We start from the raw sequence: 21,272 nt of genomic DNA, 5'->3' as shown, positions 1-21,272 counted from the left end.
TCCTATGCTAATGAATGGGGAAGCTCAATGGTGCCCACCAGCTCTATTGTCCCCAGAAAAGCAGTGCCATCTTTCCCAAATGCACTCTAAGAAGGGGCACTGTTCCTTCCAGTGGGACCCAGGGGATATTCAGACCACGCTATCTGCTCCAAGGCCTCTGCACCCCTTCTCCACTGGAGCACCTCTATACCCACCAGACTCCACCCTGTGATGGTGTGGACTTATAAAACTTAAGACTTTGGGCTATGCTGCTTGTAAAAACTTGCAATCATCAGTCCCTCTTGTTTTGCCCATCTGTGATTTGGGGGATGTGTTTTTATTGTGCAGTGCCCTGCACCCTGTTTTCTCTCTCTCTCTCTCTTTCCTCTCTCCTTGATCAGGGCTTCCTCCCCTCCACTGCATGGGTGATTCTTTTCTCCCCCCAGTCACATCTCTGAACCTCCTACCTTCCATGATGTGGCCTCTTTTCTCCCTCTAGTTGTGCAGTTTGTTCTCTCAGTCCTCAGATTGATTTCCTGGGTGTTCAGAATGATTTGGCATTTATCTAGCTGTGCTTGAGGGAAAAGGCAAGTCTAGGGTCCCCCTACTACTCTCCCATCTTAGCTCCCAGTCTAGAAGGGGAATATGAGCATTTTAACAATATTAATTCTTCCAGTCATAGAATATCTTTCCACTTATTTGTGTCATCTTAAGTTTCTTTCATCAATATCTTATAGTTTCAATGTGCAGGTTTCTCATCTTCTCAGTTAAATTTATTCCTAGATATTGGGGCACGTGGGTGGCTCAGTCAGTTAACTGTCTGACTCCGACTCACATCATGACTCATGGTTTGTGGGTTTGAGTCCCAGGTCACACTCTGTGCTGACAGCCTGGAGTCTGGAGACTGCTTCAGATTCTGTGTCTCCCTCTGTCTCTCTCTCTCTGCCCCTTCCTTGCTCATGCCCTCTCTCTCTCTCAAAAATAAAATGAACATTTAAAAAATTAAAAAAATTATTCCCAGCTATTTTATTCTTTTTAATACAATTGTAAATGGGATTGTTTTCTTAACTTCTCTTTCTGATAGTTAGTTATTAGTGTATAGAAATGCCGCAGATTTCTATATATTGATTTTGTACACTGCAACTTTACTGAATTTATTAGTTTTAACAGTTATTTTTTTTTTTGGTAGAGTTTTAAGGTTTTCTATATTTGCAAATAATCACTGTTTACTTCTTTCAATTGGATGCCTTTTTTTTCTTGCCTAATTTCTTTGGCTAGGACTTTCAATACTATGTTAAATAAAAGTAACAGTAATGGAATTCCTGTCTTGTTTGTGATCTTAGAGAAAAAGCTCTCAGTTTTTCACCTTTGAGTATGATAGCTGTGAGCTTGCCATATATGGCCTTTATTATGTTAAGGTACGTTCCCTCTAAACTCACTTTGATGAGCAATTTTAATCATAAATTGATGTTGAATTTTATCTTCTATTCATTGTCCTGTTTTTTCTTTTTTAATCTTTCTTTTTTTTGTCTTCTATGGTTTTCATTGTACATTTCATAGGATTCAATTTCCTCTCCTCTCATCATATCATCAGTTATATTAAGAAACCTACTTAAGCATTTGTCCTAGAGTTTACATATACACTTGCAACTTAGTTGTAATGTAGTTTTAATTAACTAGACTAAACTAACTGAACTAAAATAGCACTAATCTAGATGGGAAAAAAATTTAAGGTTACCTAGGATTTATTTTCATCAGATATTAAAAGACATACAGACATATTAATGATTCATGGAAGAGGGGAAGATGGCGGCATAGGAGGACCCTGGGCTCACCTCTTCCTGCTGGTCACTTAGATTCCACCTACACCTGCCTAAATAACCCAGAAAACCGCCAGAAGACTAGCAGAATGGATTCTCTGGAGCCAAGCACAGAGGAGAGGCCCATGGAAGAGGGTAGGAGGGCAGAGAGGTGGTGCGGGATACTCGGACTGGAGGGAGGGAGCCGGGGTGGAGGGGCAGCCCGCCGGCCAAGCAGAAGCCCCAAGTCTGGCTTGCAAAAGTGGAGTGCCGGACGGAGTGTGTTCAGACAGCAAGTGGGACTTAACATCTGGAAGGTTATAAGCTAACAGCTGTGCTCGGAGAGTGGGAGGGCTGGAGGACAACAGGAGGGAGAGTTGTTGAGCCCTGGGCGACAGAGCTCAGCTTGGCCGGGAACAAAGGTGCTTGCCAGCGCCATCTCCCTCGTCCATCCCCCAGCCGAAACCACAAAGGGAACCAGTTCCTGTCAGAGAACTTGCTTGCACCGCGCAAACACCCAACGCTGTGCTCTGTTGATCCATCCCTCCAGCGGCAGGTCTGACTCCCTCCCGGTGCCACAGGGCTCCTCCTGAAGCAGATCACTGAAGGATAAGTGAGCTGAGCCTGCCCCTCCCGCCCCAGTGCACCTTGATGATCCATCCCAGCTAATACGCCAGATCCCCAGCACCACAAGCCTGGCAGTGTATAAGTAGCACAGACGGGCCACGTTACCCCAGTGAATCCCACCCCTAGGAGAGGGGAAGAGAAGGTACACACCAGTCTGACTGTGTCCCCAGCGGTAGGCTGGGGGCAGACATCAGGTCTGACTGAGGCCCTGCCCACCAACGCAAGTTATTCAAGACAGCACAGGGGAAGTGCCCTGCAGTTCCGCACCACTCCAGGGACTATCCAAAATGACAAAAGGGAAGAATTCCCCTTAAAAGAATCTCCAGGAAATAACGACAGCTAACGAACTGATCAAAAAGGATTTAAACAATATAACAGAAAGTGAATTTAGAATAATAGTCATAAAATTAATCGCTGGGCTTGAAAACAGTATAAAGGACAGCAGACAATCTCTTGCTACAGAGATCAAGGGACTAAGGAACAGCCAGGAGGAGCTAAAAAATGCTATAAATGAGCTGCAAAATAAAATGAAGACAACCACAGCTCGGATTGAAGAGGCAGAGGAGAGAATAGGTGAACTGGAAGATAAAATTATGGAAGAAGAGGAAGCTGAGAAAAAGAGAGATAAAAAAAATCCAGGAGTATGAGGGGAAAATTAGAGAACTAAGTAATGCACTAAAGAGAAATAATCTATACATAATTGGTGTTACAGAGGAGGAAGAGAGAGGGAAAGGTGCTGAAGGTGTACTTGAAGAAATAATAGCTGAGAACTTCCCGGATCTGGGGAAGGAAAAAGGCATTGAAATCCAAGAGGCACAGAAAACTCCCTTCAGACATAACTTGAATCGATCTTCTGCACGACATATCATAGTGAAACTGGCAAAATACAAGGATAAAGAGAAAATTCTGAAAGCAGCTAGGGATAAACGTGCTCTAACATATAAAGGGAGACCGATAAGACTCGTGACGGATCTCTCTACTGAAACTTGGCAGGCCAGAAAGGAATGGCAGGAAATCTTCAATGTGATGAACAGAAAAAATATGCAGCCGAGAATCCTTTATCCAACAAGTCTGTCATTTAGAATAGAAGGAGAGATAAATGTCTTCCCAAACAAACAAAAACTGAAGGAATTCATCACCACTAAACCAGCCCTACAAGAGATCCTAAGGAGGATCCTGTGAGACAAAGTACCAGAGACATTGCTACAAGCATGAAACCTATGGACATCACAATGACTCTAAACCCATATCTTTCTATAATAACACTGAATGTAAATGGATTAAATGCGCCAACCAAAAGACATAGGGTATCAGAATGGATAAAAAAACAAGACCCATCTATTTGCTGTCTACAAGAGACTCATTTTAGACCTGAGGACACCTTCAGATTGAAAGTGAGGGGATGGAGAACTATTTATAACGCTAGTGGAAGTCAAAAGAAAGCTGGAGTAGCCATAGTTATATCAGACAAACTAGACTTTAAATTAAAGGCTGTAACAAGAGATGAAGAAGGGCATTATATAATAATTACAAGGTCTATCCATCAGGAAGAGCTAACAATTATAAATGTCTATGCGCCGAATACAGGAGCCCCCAAATATATAAAACACTTACTCACAAACATAAGCAACCTTATTGATAAGAATATGGTCATTGCAGGGGACTTTAACACTCCACTTACAGAAATGGATAGATCATCTCGACACACGGTCAATAAAGAAACAAGGGCCCTGAATGATACATTGGATCAGATGGACTTGACAGATATATTTAGAACTCTGCATCCCAAAGCAACAGAATATACTTTTTTCTCGAGTGCACATGGAACATTCTCCAAGATAGATCACATACTGGGTCACAAAACAGCCCTTCATAGGTATACAAGAATTGAGATCATACCATGCATACTTTCAGACCACAACGCTATGAAGCTTGAAATCAACCACAGGAAAAAGTCTGGAAAACCTCCAAAAGCATGGAGGTTAAAGAACACCCTACTAAAGAATGAATGGGTCAACCAGGCAATTAGAGAAGAAATTAAAAAAATATATGGAAACAAACGAAAGTGAAAACACAACAATCCAAACACTTTGGGATGCAGCGAAGGCAGTCCTGAGAGGAAAACACATTACAATCCAGGCCTATCTCCACAAACAAGAAAACTCCCAAATACAAAATCTAACAACACACCTAAAGGAAATAGAAGCAGAACAGTAAAGACAGCCTAAACCCAGCAGAAGAAGAGAAATAATGAAGATCAGAGCAGAAATAAACAATATAGAATCTAAAAAAAAAACTGTAGAGCAGATCAATGAAACCAAGAGTTGGTTTTTTGAAAAAAATAAACAAAATTGATAAACCTCTAGCCAAGATTCTCAAAAAGAAAAAGGAGATGACCCAAATAGATAAAATCATGAATGAAAATGGAATTATTACAACCAATCCCTCAGAGATACAAACAATTATCAGGGAATACTATGAACAATTATATGCCAACAAACTGGACAACATGGAAGAAATGGACAAATTCCTAAACACCCACACACTTCCAGAAGTCAATCAGGAGGAAATAGAAAGCTTGAACAGACCCATAACCAGCGAAGAAATTGAATCAGTCATCAAAAATCTCCCAACAAATAAGAGTCCAGGACCAGATGGCTTCCCAGGGGAGTTCTACCAGACATTTAAAGCAGAGATAATACCTATTCTTCTAAAGCTATTCCAAAAATAGAAAGGGAAGGAAAACTTCCAGACTCCTTCTATGAAGCCAGTATTACTTTGATTCCTAAACCAGACAGAGACCCAGTAAAAAAAGAGAACTACAGGCCAATATCCCTGATGAATATGGATGCAAAAATTCTCAATAAGATACTAACAAATCGAATTCAACAGCATATAAAAAGAATTATTCACCATGATCATCCCATCCCATCATTCCTGGGATGCAGGGCTGGTTCAACATTTGCAAATCAATCAACGTGATATCTCACATTAATAAAAGAAAAGATAAGAACCATATGATCCTGTCAATCGATGCAGAAAAGGCCTTTGACAAAATCCAGCACCGTTTCTTAATAAAAACCCTTGAGAAGGTCGGGATAGAAGGAACATACTTAAAGATCATAAAAGCCATTTATGAAAAGCCCACAGCTAACATCATCCTCAATGGGGAAAAACTGAGAGCTTTTTCCCTGAGATCGGGAACACGACAGGGATGTCCACTCTCACCGCTGTTGTTTAGCATAGTATTGGAAGTTCTAGCATCAGCAATCAGACAACAAAAGGAAATCAAAGGCATCAAAATTGGCAAAGATGAAGTCAAGCTTTCGCTTTTTGCAGATGACATGATATTATACATGGAAAACCCGATAGACTCCACCAAAAGTCTGCTAGAACTGATACATGAATTTAGCAAAGTTGCAGGATACAAAATCAATGTACAGAAATCAGTTGCATTCTTATACACCAATAATGAAGCAACAGAAAGACAAATAAAGAAACTGATCCCATTTGCAATTGAGCCAAGAAGCATAAAATGCCTAGGAATAAATCTCACCAAAGATGTACAAGATCTGTATGCTGAAAACTATAGAAAGCTTATGAAGGAAATTGAAGAAGATATAAAGAAATGGAAAAACATTCGTGCTCATGGATTGGAAGAATAAATATTGTCAAAATGTCAATACTACCCAAAGCTATCTACACATTCAATGCAATCCCAATCAAAATTGCACCAGCATTCTTCTCAAACTAGAACAAGCAATCCTAAAATTCATATGGAACCACAAAAGGCCCTGAATAGCCAAAGTAATTTTGAAGAAGAAGACCAAAGCAGGAGGCATCACAATCCCAGACTTTAGCCTCTACTACAAAGCTGTCATCATCAAGACAGCATGGTATTGGCACAAAAACAGACACATAGACCAATGGAATAGAATAGAAACCCCAGAACTAGACCCACGAATGTATGGCCAACTCATCTTTGACAAAGAAGGAAAGAATATCCAATGGAAGAAAGGCAGTCTCTTTAACAAATGGTGCTGGGAGAACCGGACAGCAACATGCAGAAGGTTGAAACTAGACCACTTTCTCACACCATTTACAAAAATAAACTCAAAATGGATAAAGGACCTGAATGTGAGATAGGAAACCATCAAAACATTAGAGGAGAAAGCAGGAAATGACCTCTCTGACCTCAGTCGTAGCAATTTCTTACTTGACACATCCCCAAAGGCAAGGGAATTAAAAGCAAAAATGAATACTGGGACCTCATGAAGATAAAAAGCTTCTGCACAGCAAAGGAAACAACCAACAAAACTAAAAGGCAACCAACGGAATGGGAAAAGATATTTGCAAATGACACATCGGACAAAGGGCTAGTATCCAAAATCTATAAAGAGCTCACCAAACTCCACACCCGAAAAACAAATAACCCAGTGAAGAAATGGGCAGAAAACATGAATAGACACTTCTCTAAAGAAGACATCCGGATGGCCAACAGGCACATGAAAAGATGTTCAACGTCGCTCCTCATCAGGGAAATACAAGGCAAAACCACACTCAGATATCACCTCACGCCAGTGAGAGTGGCCAAAATGAACAAATCAGGAGACTATAGATGCTGGAGAGGATGTGGAGAAACGGGAACCCTCTTGCACTGTTGGTGGGAATGCAAACTGGTGCAGCCACTCTGGAAAACAGTGTGGAGGTTCCTCAAAAAACTAAAAATAGACCTACCCTATGACCCAGCAATAGCACTGCTAGGAATTTACCCAAGGGATACAGGAGTACTGATGCATATGGGCGCTTGTACCCCAATGTTTATAGCAGCACTCTCAACAATAGCCCAATTATGGAAAGAGCCTAAATGTTCATCAACTGATGAATGGATAAAGAAATTGTGGTTTATATACGCAATGGAGTACTACGTGGCAATGGGAAAGAACGAAATATGGCCCTTTGTAGCAACGTGGATGGAACTGGAGAGTGTGATGCTAAGTGAAATAAGCCATACAGAGAAAGACAGATACCATATGTTTTCACTCTTATGTGGATCCTGAGAAACTTAACAGAAACCCATGGGGGAGGGGAAGGGGAAAAAAAAGATTAGAGTGGGAGACAGCCAAAGCATAAGAGACTCTTAAAAAGTGAGAACAAACTGAGGGTTGATGGGGGGTTGGAGGGAGGGGGGGGTGGGTGATGGGTATTGAGGAGGGTACCTTTTGGGATGAGCACTGGGTGTTGTATGGAAACCAATTTGACAATAAATTTCATATATTGAAAAAAAAATGACTGTGATGCAGGAAGAAGTTTATCACACAGTTCCCTAGAAACAGAAGGCACACCATGCAGGGACCATACAAGGAAGCACCAAGATTGTTCAGGCAGTGTAGTGAGCAAGGGGTAACATGGACAAAAACTTCCGTTGTTGTTTCTTTGGGGAGGAATGGGTAAGGCAAGGTAAGCAGGTCTTGGATTGGCTCATTTAAATAATTTCAGCAGTCTTTCTCACATGGAGGCTGTACCTAGTTGTCTGGTACTTAACTCTGGTGTGGTTTGGGCAGATGAAGCGTGGCCTAGGGTATGTCAGCCTAATAAAAGAAGGGATAGGGCATATGGGCTCTAGGTTGATTGATTTGCATATGAAAGATACACTTGCAGGTAAATTGTTTACTATTTTAAGAAATTGGGTAACCCTGGGATGGAAAGTCTAGCATTGGCAAAGCCCCAGATATTAAAGCATCACAATACATAAAATAAAATACATCATTAATACAATTATCCCATTAATACAGTTTGATACATTACCAAATTTAAGGGGTAATAAAAGAGAAGACTTTTATATAGTAGGGCATAAGTTGTGTGAAACAGCACAGAAAACATTTTATTATGAGTAAAAGGGAGAAACACAGGTAGAAGTATAAGAAGTCTTGTAGGCCTTCCCATAACTAAATTAAAACACCTCATATATAATGAGTCTTTCTATATATGAAGGCAAGACATATCCCCTTCAAATGTAGGAAAGGGTAATGGGAAAGTTTTTAATGTTGATGTGAGGTGTAAGTTAACTAAGCATCCTTGAATTAAGAGAGATTAAAGTCTTGGGCAGTAGAGAAACTCATTTAGGGATCCATTTGCTGGACTACAATTTGAAAAGGAATTGTTTGAGGAGACCATTATCCTCTTAGTTGAACCTGCTATCTGGGACCTATCAGGAACATTGAAAGTTATACTGAATGCTTCTTTAAAGAGACCAGCATTTTGTCTTCTAAGAAGTGAAATGTGTTTCTTAGTTAATATTAATGATCTCTATAACTCTGGAGGGGATGAGGAATGTCCTGGCAAGTCATTGTATATTGTCCTAAGAGCTGCTCCTGATGAAAAGCTTGGATGGAGGAAGAAGGTGGTGCTTGAGTTCAAGCAGTTTTCAACTAAATGAAATTGCTTTTCTCTGAAGGTGGACTGAAATGTCTGATGCACCAGTTGATTGCTTTAGTGTCTGTAGTTGAAATATTAAGCAGCCAGCACAATATTGTGGGATGGAAAATTTAGAAACGTCTTCATGGATCATGGATGCCTTCTCTGAACTCTTCTTTATTTGCCATCTGTTCATAGTGCTTTAGCCTGGGTCATCAGGAACCCATCACTTTTTTTTAAGACTATTTTTTTTTTAGAACAGTTTTAGGTTTACCACAAAACTGAGGGTAAAGGTACAGATTACCCATATACCTCCTGTCCCTAACATGCACAGCCTTCTGTATTATCCACATCCCTCACCAGAATGGGATATTTTTGTACTAAGGATGAACCTACATTGACCCATCAAAATCACCCAAAGTCCATAGTTCACCTTAGGGTTCAGTCTTGGTGTTGTACATAAGTTAGGGCAAAAGATGATAGATATCTATCATTTATGGTATTATAACAAGTGTTTTCACTCCCCTAAAAATCCTCTGTGTTCTGCCTATTAATTTCTCCCCTCCCTGTCTGCAACCACAGAGCTTTTTATTGTCTCCACAATTCTTTTTTTTTCTGGAAGTCATACAGTTGGATTCTACAATATGTAGCCTTTTCAGATTGGCCTTTTTTCACTTAATAATATGCACTCAAGCTTCCTCCATTTCTTTTCATGACTTGATAGCTCATTTGTTTTTAGTGCTTAATAACATTCTGTTGTCTAAAATGTGCCACAGTTTATCTGTTCACCTACTGAAGGACATTGTGGTTGCTTGCAAGTTTTGGGAATTATGAATGAAGCTTCTGGAAACATCTTTGTGTAGAAATTCAAAACTATCCAGAGATGAACAATATACCTATTGAGGGTGTTTTGGTTTTCTATTGCTATGTAACCAATTATGCCAAAACTTAAAGAGATAAAAACAAGAGAGTTCTGTGGGTCAACAATCAAGGAGCAGCTGAGAGGGTTATCTCATGGTTCAGCATGGGCAGGATTTTCTTCCAAACCTAGTCATTTGGCTGTGGTAGACCTCAGAAAATCTGTTTCCAAACTCATTCCTGTGGGCCTCTCTACAGGACTACTTCATGACATAGTAGCTGGCTTCCCACAGAGAGACTGAGACCTAGAATCCAAAAAGTCAGTCTTTTTATAATCTGTCTTGGAAATGGTGAACCATCTGTTCCTCTACATTTAGTTAATTAGAGGCAAGTCAAAAAGTCCAGTTTACACACAATGGAATGGAAATACTCAAAGACATGAATACCAGGAGGTAGATATCTTTGGGACTCATTTTAGAGTCTGCCTACTGCAGAGAGAATGTAAAATTGATTATTAAAATAAAAGATTAAAGTCATTTTCTTTAAAATAACTCAAAGAGGCAACATAATATGGTGTTTGAGACTCAGTTGGATTAGCTAAGATAGCTGATATTGTCATGAATAGTATTTTGAAATTAAACTACTGTGTTTACTTATCTATGTTTAATAAATCTATTATCCAAATGCTTATATAACTCTACTACAATTGCATTTACATAGGCATCTTGGATGCATTGATTTAAAAAATGAGTTTTATGTACTAATTTTTTACTATAATTGTATTTAGAATAGTATATATATAACATACACTAATTTTTTATAGTATAGTAATTTTAATTTTGTTATAGTATAGTATACTATAGTATTCTTAGCTAACTCTTTTCTTTTTCCTTGTCTTTAGTATCCAGAGGATTTATCCCTGGAGTCATATACTATCAGTATTGTGCAGTTGCTTGGCTTTAATCTGGGATTGAGTTATGACAATCCTGACACTTGTTATTGTTCAGAAGATGTTTGCACAATGTCACCTAAAGCAGTGTAAGATAATTTTCTTTATTACACATATTCCTTTATTTATTTATTTTTGTTTGGTTAGGACCTTTTACACTTCTATTAACCAAACTGAAGTAATTGACAGTTATAGAACACTATACCTAACAACCACAGAATACACATTTTTCAAGCACAACAGAACACAAACCAAAATAGGCCCACCACCTCCCCCATGCGTCTCCATGCCTGGAGAAACTCACTTCCTCCTTCCTGCATTCTGGAGTCTGACTTGTATTTTTCTCCCCTGGCCAGATTGAAAGCACCCTCTAAGGAAAAGCCATATGAATTGTGTAATTTCAGTGATTGTGCATAAAGCTAAATTAAATGCTTTGATATTTGCATTTAAAACTGGCATTGTACGGTATAGGGATGAGTGGTACAATTCATGTTAGTAGTTTCAATTAAGAACTTTTTTTATTTAGAAAGACATTAAATTGTAAATAAATAATAACACCATGACCCATTGAAAGACTGCTGAAGAAAGGAAAAAAACCTTTATTTTAGAACCATTAATAATACATATTCCCTGCTCTATTTCTTAAATATATTTTTAAAGTTTATTTATTTTGACAGAAAGAGAGAGAGAGAGAGAATGCACAAGTGGGGGAGGGACAGACAGAGAGGGAGAGAGAGAATCCCAAGCAGGCTCTGTGCTGTCAGTGCAGAATCCAACGTGGAACTCAATCCCATGAACCATGAAGTCATGACCTGAGCCAAAATCAAGAATCAGATGCTCCACTGACTGAGCCACCCAGGCACCCCTTCTGTTGGTTTTTTAATCATTTCAACATTCTATTTGTTTCATATATTTTTCTCCTGATGTTCATGCTTTTTGTCCCTAAGAAGTACTTGGTCTACTCTTTACTACACACCTATTGCCCAGGAGAGTGCTCAGTAAATATGTTGCAAACAGTGACTAAATCAGCTCAGTATATTTTCTCATTATTTCATTTTATCCTTTGATTACTGAATCCATGATACCCCAAAGTTTTGTAAAGGCACAAAGTAGATAATAACTAAATTTATTTCTTCTTCCTTGGATAAGTGGTTACTCAGAAGAATATTCATTCTTTCACCATCTTCTCGAACATTTTATTTATAAACTTTATAAAAATTCAACTTTGTCAAGGTATGATTCTTGCTGCAATAAAATTTGTGCACTGTAAGTGTACAAGTTTATGACTTTTGACAAATACATAAATATCTTTGAACCACAGTATCAGTGAGATTATGCAACAGTTTCATTTCCCCAAAAGTTCCTTTGTGACCCTTATTGTCCTTCTACCTTTTATCCTTGCCCCAGGCAACAACTGATCTGATTTATTACTACAATTAGTTTTCCTTGCTTCAGAACTTTATGTAAATTGAATTATTTGTGCTCTATTTTGAGTATTGAATCTATGACTCTGAATTATGTAAACACTTTTTTTAAATTATTTGAATATTTATAGTGCTTTAATTTAGGTATTTGTATGCCAAATCGTAACATCTGGACCATCTCAGTTTTGATTTCTTTTGACTGCTTTTTTTTTTTTTTTTTTACATTGACTATGGATCACATTTTTTATTTCTTTGTGTTTCTGTTGTTGTTATTATTATTATTAGCATATTAGATATTTTTGATAATACAATAGAAAGCTTGGATGCCCCTACCTTCCTCTGAAAAGCATTGATTCTTGGAAATTCAATTATTGGCTAATTATATTGAATTTTATATGCTTGGTTTTACACTTTGTTAATATGGATCTATAGAAAGCTCAGGGTATTTTGAAACCCCTATAACTTGGCCGGATTGAACTTCCAAATTCACTCTCTTCTGGGGATCTTGTCAGGGCTTGAATTTAGGCTCTATTGGAATTGAGATAGAGTAGATTCTAGTTAGGGTAGAGGTCAGCAAACAACAATCCCCAAGCTAATCTCGGTGGTAGCCTGTTTTGTAAATAAAATTCTATTGAAATACAGCTAGGCTTATTGTTTTACCTATTGTTTATGGTTGCTCTTGTACTACAGTGGCAGAGTTGAGTAGTTGTACCACAGTCTATGGCATATTAGTCTATAATATTTATTGCCTGGCCCTTTACAGAAAAAGCTTGTCACCCCCTGGTCTAGAACATAATCTTTACTCTTAAGTCAGATTCTTTATAGTGTTTTAGTTGGATGCTGAGCTATTACTAGAGTGCTAACAGCTCTCTCACTGTCAAGACAGGTACTTATGGTGCCCTTCCCATTGTGTAGCTCAAACCACAGGTTTTTATTTGAAAAATGTTTAATTATGTTGAACAAAAGCCCTAATATGTACTTAAGTTAATGCAAACATGTTTATATTGGCATTACAAGAAAAATCCAAGACATATTTAAAAAAATAAAAAATGTGCTAAATACTGAGGCTAAACATTTAAAATTCAATTGTTTGGCATTGGCAAAGAAAATAAAGTGAACACAGTTCTTATGTTTAAAGGTTTAATAAATGTCATAAGACAGGCAAATAATACATCTTGTTTAAAACAGGATGAATGGCAATGAAAAGATTTTGGAGTTTTTTTTCATTACAAGAATTTTCATGGTGAAATTTTAAAAATATGGTAAAACATATTATCAATGCAATGAATAGTTTTCAAAATGTGCTTTTTTTCCCATAATGCTTTTTAAATATCTTTCTAAAACATCATACATTAGTGGAAATGCAGAGATATACAGCAATAATTTTTGTCATACCCATTTTTAAAATATTTTAGGCAGTCTCGGGGTGTAAAGGATTTTAGCACCTGTACATTGGATGACTTTAAATACTTGGCCTCACATTCTGGCCTTGGATGTCTTCAGAGAATCCTTCCTGAAGTGCCAGTTTATAAACAACAAAAGAAAAGGACATGTGGCAATGGACAATTGGAACAGGGTGAACAGTGTGATTGTGGCACTGTAAAGGTTAGTAGAAATTTTTTCAATTTTTAAAATTTCCTGTATATGTGTGTAATAGAAAAGAAGAAGATGAAGACCTTGTCTTTTAGAAAAATAAATTTAAAAAAACCTTCTTTGGGGAAGATGGAAGCTTTTAAGTTTCCTAATTTTGCTATTTTTTGAAGTGGACAGCAAGCGCCTTTTAGATAATATTTACCTTCTGACATTCTTTAGTGTATGCATCAACTCTAAACAAAATAATTAGTTACCACAAAGAGTGTCTAAAGAGTTGAAGAAATATACTTTTAACATCAAGCAGTAACAAAAACAGGAATATCTAAAGACCATAGGCTATTACCAATGGAATAACAAAATGCATTGTTTGCTAATATAGAGTGAAAAGTGTGCTATTGGCAGGTGATATCAATTAAAAGTATTTTTTAAAAAATCTATCACCTGTAGAAAATATATAAATATAGAACCAAACCCAAAGAAAGATGAAAAATGATAGAGGAAGCATTGACAATAAAGTGAAGTAGTCATAGGATAATAAAATGAAACAGCAATTGTAAAATATGGAACATATTATTAACTATATATTAATATGTTATTAAATATAAAATATGTAAAAATATGTAATACATTATATATAGACATATTTATATTTACTATATATGTGTGTATATGTGTGTGTGTGTGTGTGTGTGTGTGTGTGTGTGTGTGTGTGTATTTAATGGCACTGGAACACATTTAAAAGAAAAAAGCCAGAGGAGAGTTTACTCTTGAAAAATTGCAGCTGGAACAGATAAGAATTGTGAGCTTATGTTTTCCTAGTCTTGGGTGCTCCTCTACTTCCACAGTTGTGGCCGAATGAAATAGCTGTGAAAAATTGCAGCTTTACTGACTCGGTGTGACAGAGAACAGATTTCAGGGATGAGAATCACTGGAAATTTAAGGGGAAAACCCTGAAAGTAAGACAACTGTGAAAGTGCTAAAACCTAAAATCTGATGACTAATTTTACACATATTTGGCTGACTGCTAAAATATGCATAGTCCAGAAATACCCCACGGAGGAAAAAAGTAGGGTGAGACCATTGAAAGACACCGGTGCACCAGGTGAACCCTGTGAGTTCGATGATTTTTTTTAAGAGAATATTTTCTAACCATGTGCAATTCAGGCAGCAGAAATCCAAAGCCCTACTGGTTTCATTTATCAGAATGTAGAGCCTGAGACTGGCTACAACTGGAAATTAAAGAGGAATCTTCAGAAACAAGGCAATTACAGGTAGATTATACCCTGAAATCTAAGTACTGTCTCTGCCTAAATCCTTGCATGAATGCTACATTACATCAGGGAATCTGGCTAAAAATCCAGCAGTTGGAAGCCATATGAATTGAGCAGAGATAGCTGCTGTACATTGTAGGGGAAACAAAGCTTACAGTTTGTTTCCAGGTTACTTAATTTCCTGTTAGAAAAAAAAAGCCTCTAGAAGGTCACAGCTGAATACGGGCATTATATCATTGTATCTATATTGTCTAACTTATTAATAAAAAGTTAATAGACATTCAGAAAATTAGGAAAATGTGAACCATATTTAGGAAAATACGCAGTTAAGGGAAACTGACTCTGAGAAGTCCAAATATATTGTATTTTGCAGCTAAAGACTTCACAGTAGTTATTTTGAATATTAGGAGCATGAAAGGACATTATGCTCAAACCATTTAAGGAAAAATTATCATAGTAAGTGAGCAGCTAGAGAATCTCAACAGATATAAGTTAGCTACAAAAACCATATAAATTTAAAGTCTAGAAGTGAAAAGTACAACAAAAGCAGAATCAGTGAACTTGACCAAAAGCAGAGTAATCAATGAACTTGACCAATAGAACATTAAGAAAATATGATCTATAGAATAGAGAGAAAAAACGTTGAAGAAAAATAGCAAAAAACCTCAGACACCTGAGAGTAGATATTTTTTATTTTTTCTTAAATTTTTTAAATGTTTATTCATTTAATTTTGAGGGGGAGAGAGAGACAGACAGACTGTCAACAGGGGAGGGGCAGTGAGAGTGACACAGAATCCGAAGCAGGCTCCAGGCTCCAAGAGCCAAAGTCAGATACTTAACCAACTGAACCACCCAGGCACCCCAGAAACATTTTTCTTAAAAATTATTTATTTATTTTGAGAGAGAGAGAGAGAGAGAGAGAGAGAGAGAGAGAGAGAGAAAGTTCAAGCTGGGGAAGGGCAGGGAGTGAAGGAGAGAGAGAATCTCAAACAGGTTTCACACTGTTAGTGCAGAGCCCAATACAGGACTTGAACCCATGAATCGTGAGATCATGACCTGAGCCAAAACCAAGAGTTGGACGCTTAACCAACTGAGTCATAAAGGTGCCCCCACCTGAAAGGAAATATTAAGTGGTCCAATGTAGGTGTAATTGGATTTCAAGATAAAGAAAAGAGAAAAAAAGGCGGCAGAAAAAAATATGCAGGAATAATACTGATTATTTTTCAAATTTGAAGGAAAACGTTTGCTTACAGATCCAAGATGCTCAGCAAACTACAAGCACATAGACACAAAAAAACCCACCTCTATACTTAGAGTAGTAAAACCTCCCAAAACCCCAAGATAAAAAGAAAAACTTAATTTCAGCCTAAAAAAAAAACAGGTTAGATACACAATACAGTGATACAAAATATAGCTGACTTCTTATAACAAATAATGGAGGTCAGTAGACTTTGAAATGACAAAAAGTGATGAAAGAAAAAAAAAAGGTCAACAATCAAGAGTTCTAGATTCAAAGTAATTATCCTTTAAAATGGAAGCAAACAAAGTTATTCTCAGTTAAGCAAAAGCTGAGACAATATGTCACAGTAAACTTGTACTACAGAATATCCTAAGAATTTAAAATGTTTGAAGAATTAAAAATTCCTGAACACAGGAATTGGTAAATATGTGGGTAAAAATAAATAGTTATATGTATGCTTTCTTTTCTGCTCTTAATTTTACTGACTACATTATATACATGCACAGATATGTAAATATACACACACTTATTCACTGCATAAGTGATACAATACATATATGTGCCTATAAATATGTATTTGTATGTATATATACTAAATATACAAATATGTATGGGTATGTTTGTGGATATGGATGCATATATGTTTATATGCATATAAACACACAAAAATATATATGTACATATACACATTATGTGTATATGTGTGTGTATCTACATATCTACATCTATATAATAACAGCAGCAGCACTAAATGTGGAAGGTGAAATAAGCTGTTGCAAGATTTCTATAATTTACGTGAAGAAAATCAGTATTAACTCTAAGTAGATTAGAGTATTTGAAAGATACATACTATAAATCCCAGAGCAAATATTGAAAAATTATGCAGAGATACAGCTAAAAAGCCAATAGAGGAGTTTTAATGACATGCTAAACATATTTCATCAGCACAAAATAAGACAAGAAGAGAAGAATTGAGGAAAAAAAACAAGATGAAATAAATGGAAACAAATGGTAAAATAACAAATTGAAATACATAAATATTAATAGTTACATTAAATGTAAATAGGCCAAGCACTCTGATCAGAAGCCAGAGATTATCAGACTACATAAAAATCAAGAGACAAGAGATATATTTTAAGCCCAAATGCTCTGTTTGGCAGAAAATAATAGAATGGAAAAGGATATAACAAGTAAACAGTAAATATAAGAGAGCTAAGGGGACTATATTAATATATAAAATAGAGATATACTAATGCTTCAAAATTATAAAAGGATAAATACATAAGGAAGTTATAACAATAATAAATATGTATACACTTATAAAAATATATCTACATGTACACACACACAGTAGATCTTCAAATTTCATGAAGCACTATCTTATTTGGAGGTTTATTTCACATCTCTTAGTAAGTGATAGAACAACTAGACAAAAATATCAGTAAGGATGTAGAAGATCTGAATAATACTTCTACCAACCACCTTAATATAATGATATTTATAGGCCACTATATTTAATAACTTAATATAAAAATTACTTTCAAGGGAACTTGGAATATTCATCAGGATGTACTACATTTTGTGACATGAAATAAATCTCAAAATATTTATTTTTTGTTGAGAATTAAATTAGAAATCAAGAATAATAAGATATCTTGAAAAGTTCCCAAATATTTAGAAATTAAGCTGCCACTTCTAAATGGCCCTTGGCTCAAAGAAGAAATTACAAAAGCAATTAGGATATATTTTTAACAGTTATGAAAATTTAAACATAACATCGAAATCTATGAGATTCAGTTGAAACTGAATTATAGTGTTATGAGGAAAATCTATAGCTACAAATGCTTATAATGGAGAGAAGAAAGGTCTAAAATCAATGATTAAGAATGCTACTTCGGGTAACTAAAATATTAGTCCAATTAAATCCATGATAAGTAGAAGGAAATAATGATAAAGATAAAAGTAGAAATCAATGAGATAGAAATCAGAAGATGAATATCAATGAAAATAAAAGCCAGTGCTTTGAAAATAATCAATATATTTGATAAATCTGCTGTTCTGATGAAAGAGAAATGAGGAAAAGAAAGGAATTCCCAGTATCAGTAATGAAAGAGGGTACATAAGGAATATTAAAAACTACTTTATGTAAATAAATTTGACAATTTAGGTGAAATTGGCAAGTTTTTTTTTTTTTTGCTTTTTAAAAATATTATTTATTTATTTATTTATTTATTTATTTATTTATTTATTTATAATATGAAATTTATTGTCAAATTGGTTTCCATACAACACCCAGTGCTCATCCCAACAGGTGCCCTCCTCAATGCCCATCACCCACTTTCCCCTCCCTCCTACCCCCCATCAACCCTCAGTTTATTCTCAGTTTTTAAGAGTCTCTTATGGTTTGGCTCCCTCCCTCTCTAACCTTTATGTTTTTTTTCCTTCCCCTCCCCCATGGTCTTCTGTTAAGTTTCTCAGGATCCACATAAGAGTAAAAACATATGGTATCTGTCTTTCTCTGTATGATTTAAAAGACAAATGATCATAACTGATGTCAGAAGAGACAGTTTGAATTTGTCTATTTGTTTACAGAATTGTACACATAAAGACTGCTGTGATCCTAAAACATGTTCAATGAAAGCAAATAAACAGTGTGGCTCCAGGGAATGTTGCACACAAGATTGCAAGGTAAGAGGCAATCTATTTTAGAGTAGCTCAGCATTAAATTTCTTTTCTTTTCTTTTTTTTTTTTTTAATGTTTATTTATTTTTGAGACAGAGAGAGACAGAGCATGAACGGGGGAGGGTCAGAGAGAGAGGGAGACACAGAATCTGAAACAGGCTCCAGGCTCTGAGCCGTCAGCACAGAGCCCAACGCAGGGCTCGAACCCACGGACCGTGAGATCATGACCTGAGCCGAAGTCGGCCGCTTAACCGACTGAGCCACCCAGGCGCCCCTAAATTTCTTGAAATACTGTTTCAAAGAGCTGGGAAGTATGTCAATATCCTATCTGCCTTTCCCATTGTATTATATCCAAGTACATTGGACCCTTCTTACACTTCATTCCATTTGGTAATCTGTCATTTCCAGAAGTCTCATGTACATATGCCTGATGATTCTTCTTTCCCAACTGTTACAAATCTTTCTTGTACCTGTTGAGACATTCCTATGATCAACATACATCTGAAGCAACCCTCTTTAGTAAGGTCTTATTTTTTAACACCCTACCTTACATGGGGTCAAGAAGTTAGATTAGATTTTTTTGTTATTGTTGTTAGGTAAATTCTCTTTACCATCTTCTGGTAAAGTCTTCTGTTCCTTTGCAGTTCAGTTATTGTTACAATCAATTAAGTGCTCTTTATTTAAAGCATTTAAAGAATTCCTGAATAATTGCCCCACACCCAGAAAAATTAACTGGAAATCTAAAGAAAAAAGAAGCAAACTATGAAAAAAGTAAATGGCAGATGTTCAGATAGGATTGGAGTAAGAATATGCTTTTATCTTTAAAATTTTGTTCCTGGGGTGCCTGGGTGGCTCCGTTGGTTAAATGTCTGACTTTAGCTCAGGTCATGATCGCACGGTTCCTAAGTTCAAGCCCCACATCGGGCTCTGTGCTGACAGTTTGGAGCCTGGAGCCTGCTTCAGATTCTGTGTCTTCCTCTTTCTCTGCCCCTCGCCCACTCATGCTCTGTCTCTGTCTCTCTCTCTCTTAAAAATAAACATTAAAAAAAATTTTTTAAATTTTGTTCCCAAACTTTATTGGGATATAATTGGCATATAACATTGTGTAAGTTTAAGGTGCACAATGTAATGACTTCATACGAGCATATATTGTGAAATGATTACAATAAGGTTAACACATCTACAACTTTACATAGCAAAAATATTTAACATTTACAAAGAAAATTTCAAATATACAATACATTATTAACTATAGTTACCATGCTGTACATTAGATCCCCATAGTGATTCATTTTATGGCTGAAAATGTGTACCCTTGACCAACATCTTTCCATTTTTCCCCACAGTTTTACTTCTTCCTTTCTTTAAAAACAATTTTTTTAATGTTTGTTTATTTTTGAGAGGGGGGGCATGGAGGGGCAGAGAGTGAGGGAGACAAAGAGTCTGAAGCAGGCTCCAGGCTCTGAGCTGTCAGCACAGAGCCTGATGTGGGGCTCGAACCCACAGACCGTGAGATCATGACCTGAACCGAAGTCGGATGCTTAACCGACTGAGCCACCCAGGTGCCCCTATTTCTTCCTTTCTGACTTGGATATCTTTTATTTCTTTTCTCTTGCCTAATTCCTCTGGCTAGGACTCCTAGTACTATGTTAAAAAGGAGTAGTAAGAATGAAAAACTTTGTCTTGTTCCTGATCTTACAGTAAAAGATTTCAACTTTTCACAATTGAAAATTATGTTAGCTACGGCTTGTCATATATGGCCTTTATTATATTGATACATTTGCTCTATACCAAACTGTTGAGAACTTTGGTCATGAACGTGTGTTGAATTTTGTCAGATATTTTTTCTTCATTTCTTTGGAGGATTACATGAATTTTACCCTTATTTATATTAATGGGGGTGTATTATGTTTATTGCTTTCTGTGTCATCCTTACATCCCAGGGATAAACCTCACTTGATCATGATATATGAACCTTTTAACATGCTGTTGAATTTGGTGTGCTGATATTTTGTTGAGAATGTTCGCATCTATGTTCATTAGGGATATCAGCCTGTAATTTTCTTTCTTTTTTTCTTTCTTTCTTTCTTTCTTTCTTTCTTTCTTTCTTTCTTTCTTTCTTTCTTTCTCTTCTTCTTCTTCTTCTTCTTCTTCTTCTTCTTCTTCTTCTTCTTCTTCTTCTTTTAGTGTCTTTGTCTGTCTTTGTATCAGGGTAAAGCTGGCCTTGTAAAATGAGTTTGGGAGAGTTCTTTCCTTTTTAATTTTTGGGGGAGTTGAGAGAAATTAGCATTCATTCTTTAAATATTTCATAGAATTCACCTGTGAAACCATCTAGTCCTGTTCTTTTATTTGTTAGGAAGTTTGATAACAGATTGAATATCTTTAGTTGTGATTACTTTGTTCAAGTTTTCCATTTCTTCTTGATTCAGTTTT

At 36.5% G+C, this 21,272-nt stretch overlaps 1 protein-coding gene across 6 annotated transcripts in view; it reads left to right on the top strand.

Annotated features, from left to right (window-relative positions):
• Positions 1-21,272, top strand: part of LOC102970010 (disintegrin and metalloproteinase domain-containing protein 5-like) — a 134,898-nt gene that overhangs the window by 56,700 nt on the left and 56,926 nt on the right. For all 6 annotated transcript variants that reach the window (XM_015544285.2, XM_042983407.1, XM_007097059.3 and 3 more), the window contains 3 exons: positions 10,582-10,718; positions 13,469-13,658; positions 18,750-18,845. In XM_015544285.2, coding sequence (XP_015399771.2) covers positions 10,582-10,718; positions 13,469-13,658; positions 18,750-18,845 — 423 coding nt within the window. The remainder of the gene's footprint in view (positions 1-10,581; positions 10,719-13,468; positions 13,659-18,749; positions 18,846-21,272) is intronic.

This window comes from Panthera tigris, chromosome B1 (genome assembly GCF_018350195.1).
Source record: "Panthera tigris isolate Pti1 chromosome B1, P.tigris_Pti1_mat1.1, whole genome shotgun sequence".
NCBI lineage: Eukaryota > Metazoa > Chordata > Mammalia > Carnivora > Felidae > Panthera > Panthera tigris.
This window is presented reverse-complemented; position numbering and strand designations above follow the sequence as displayed.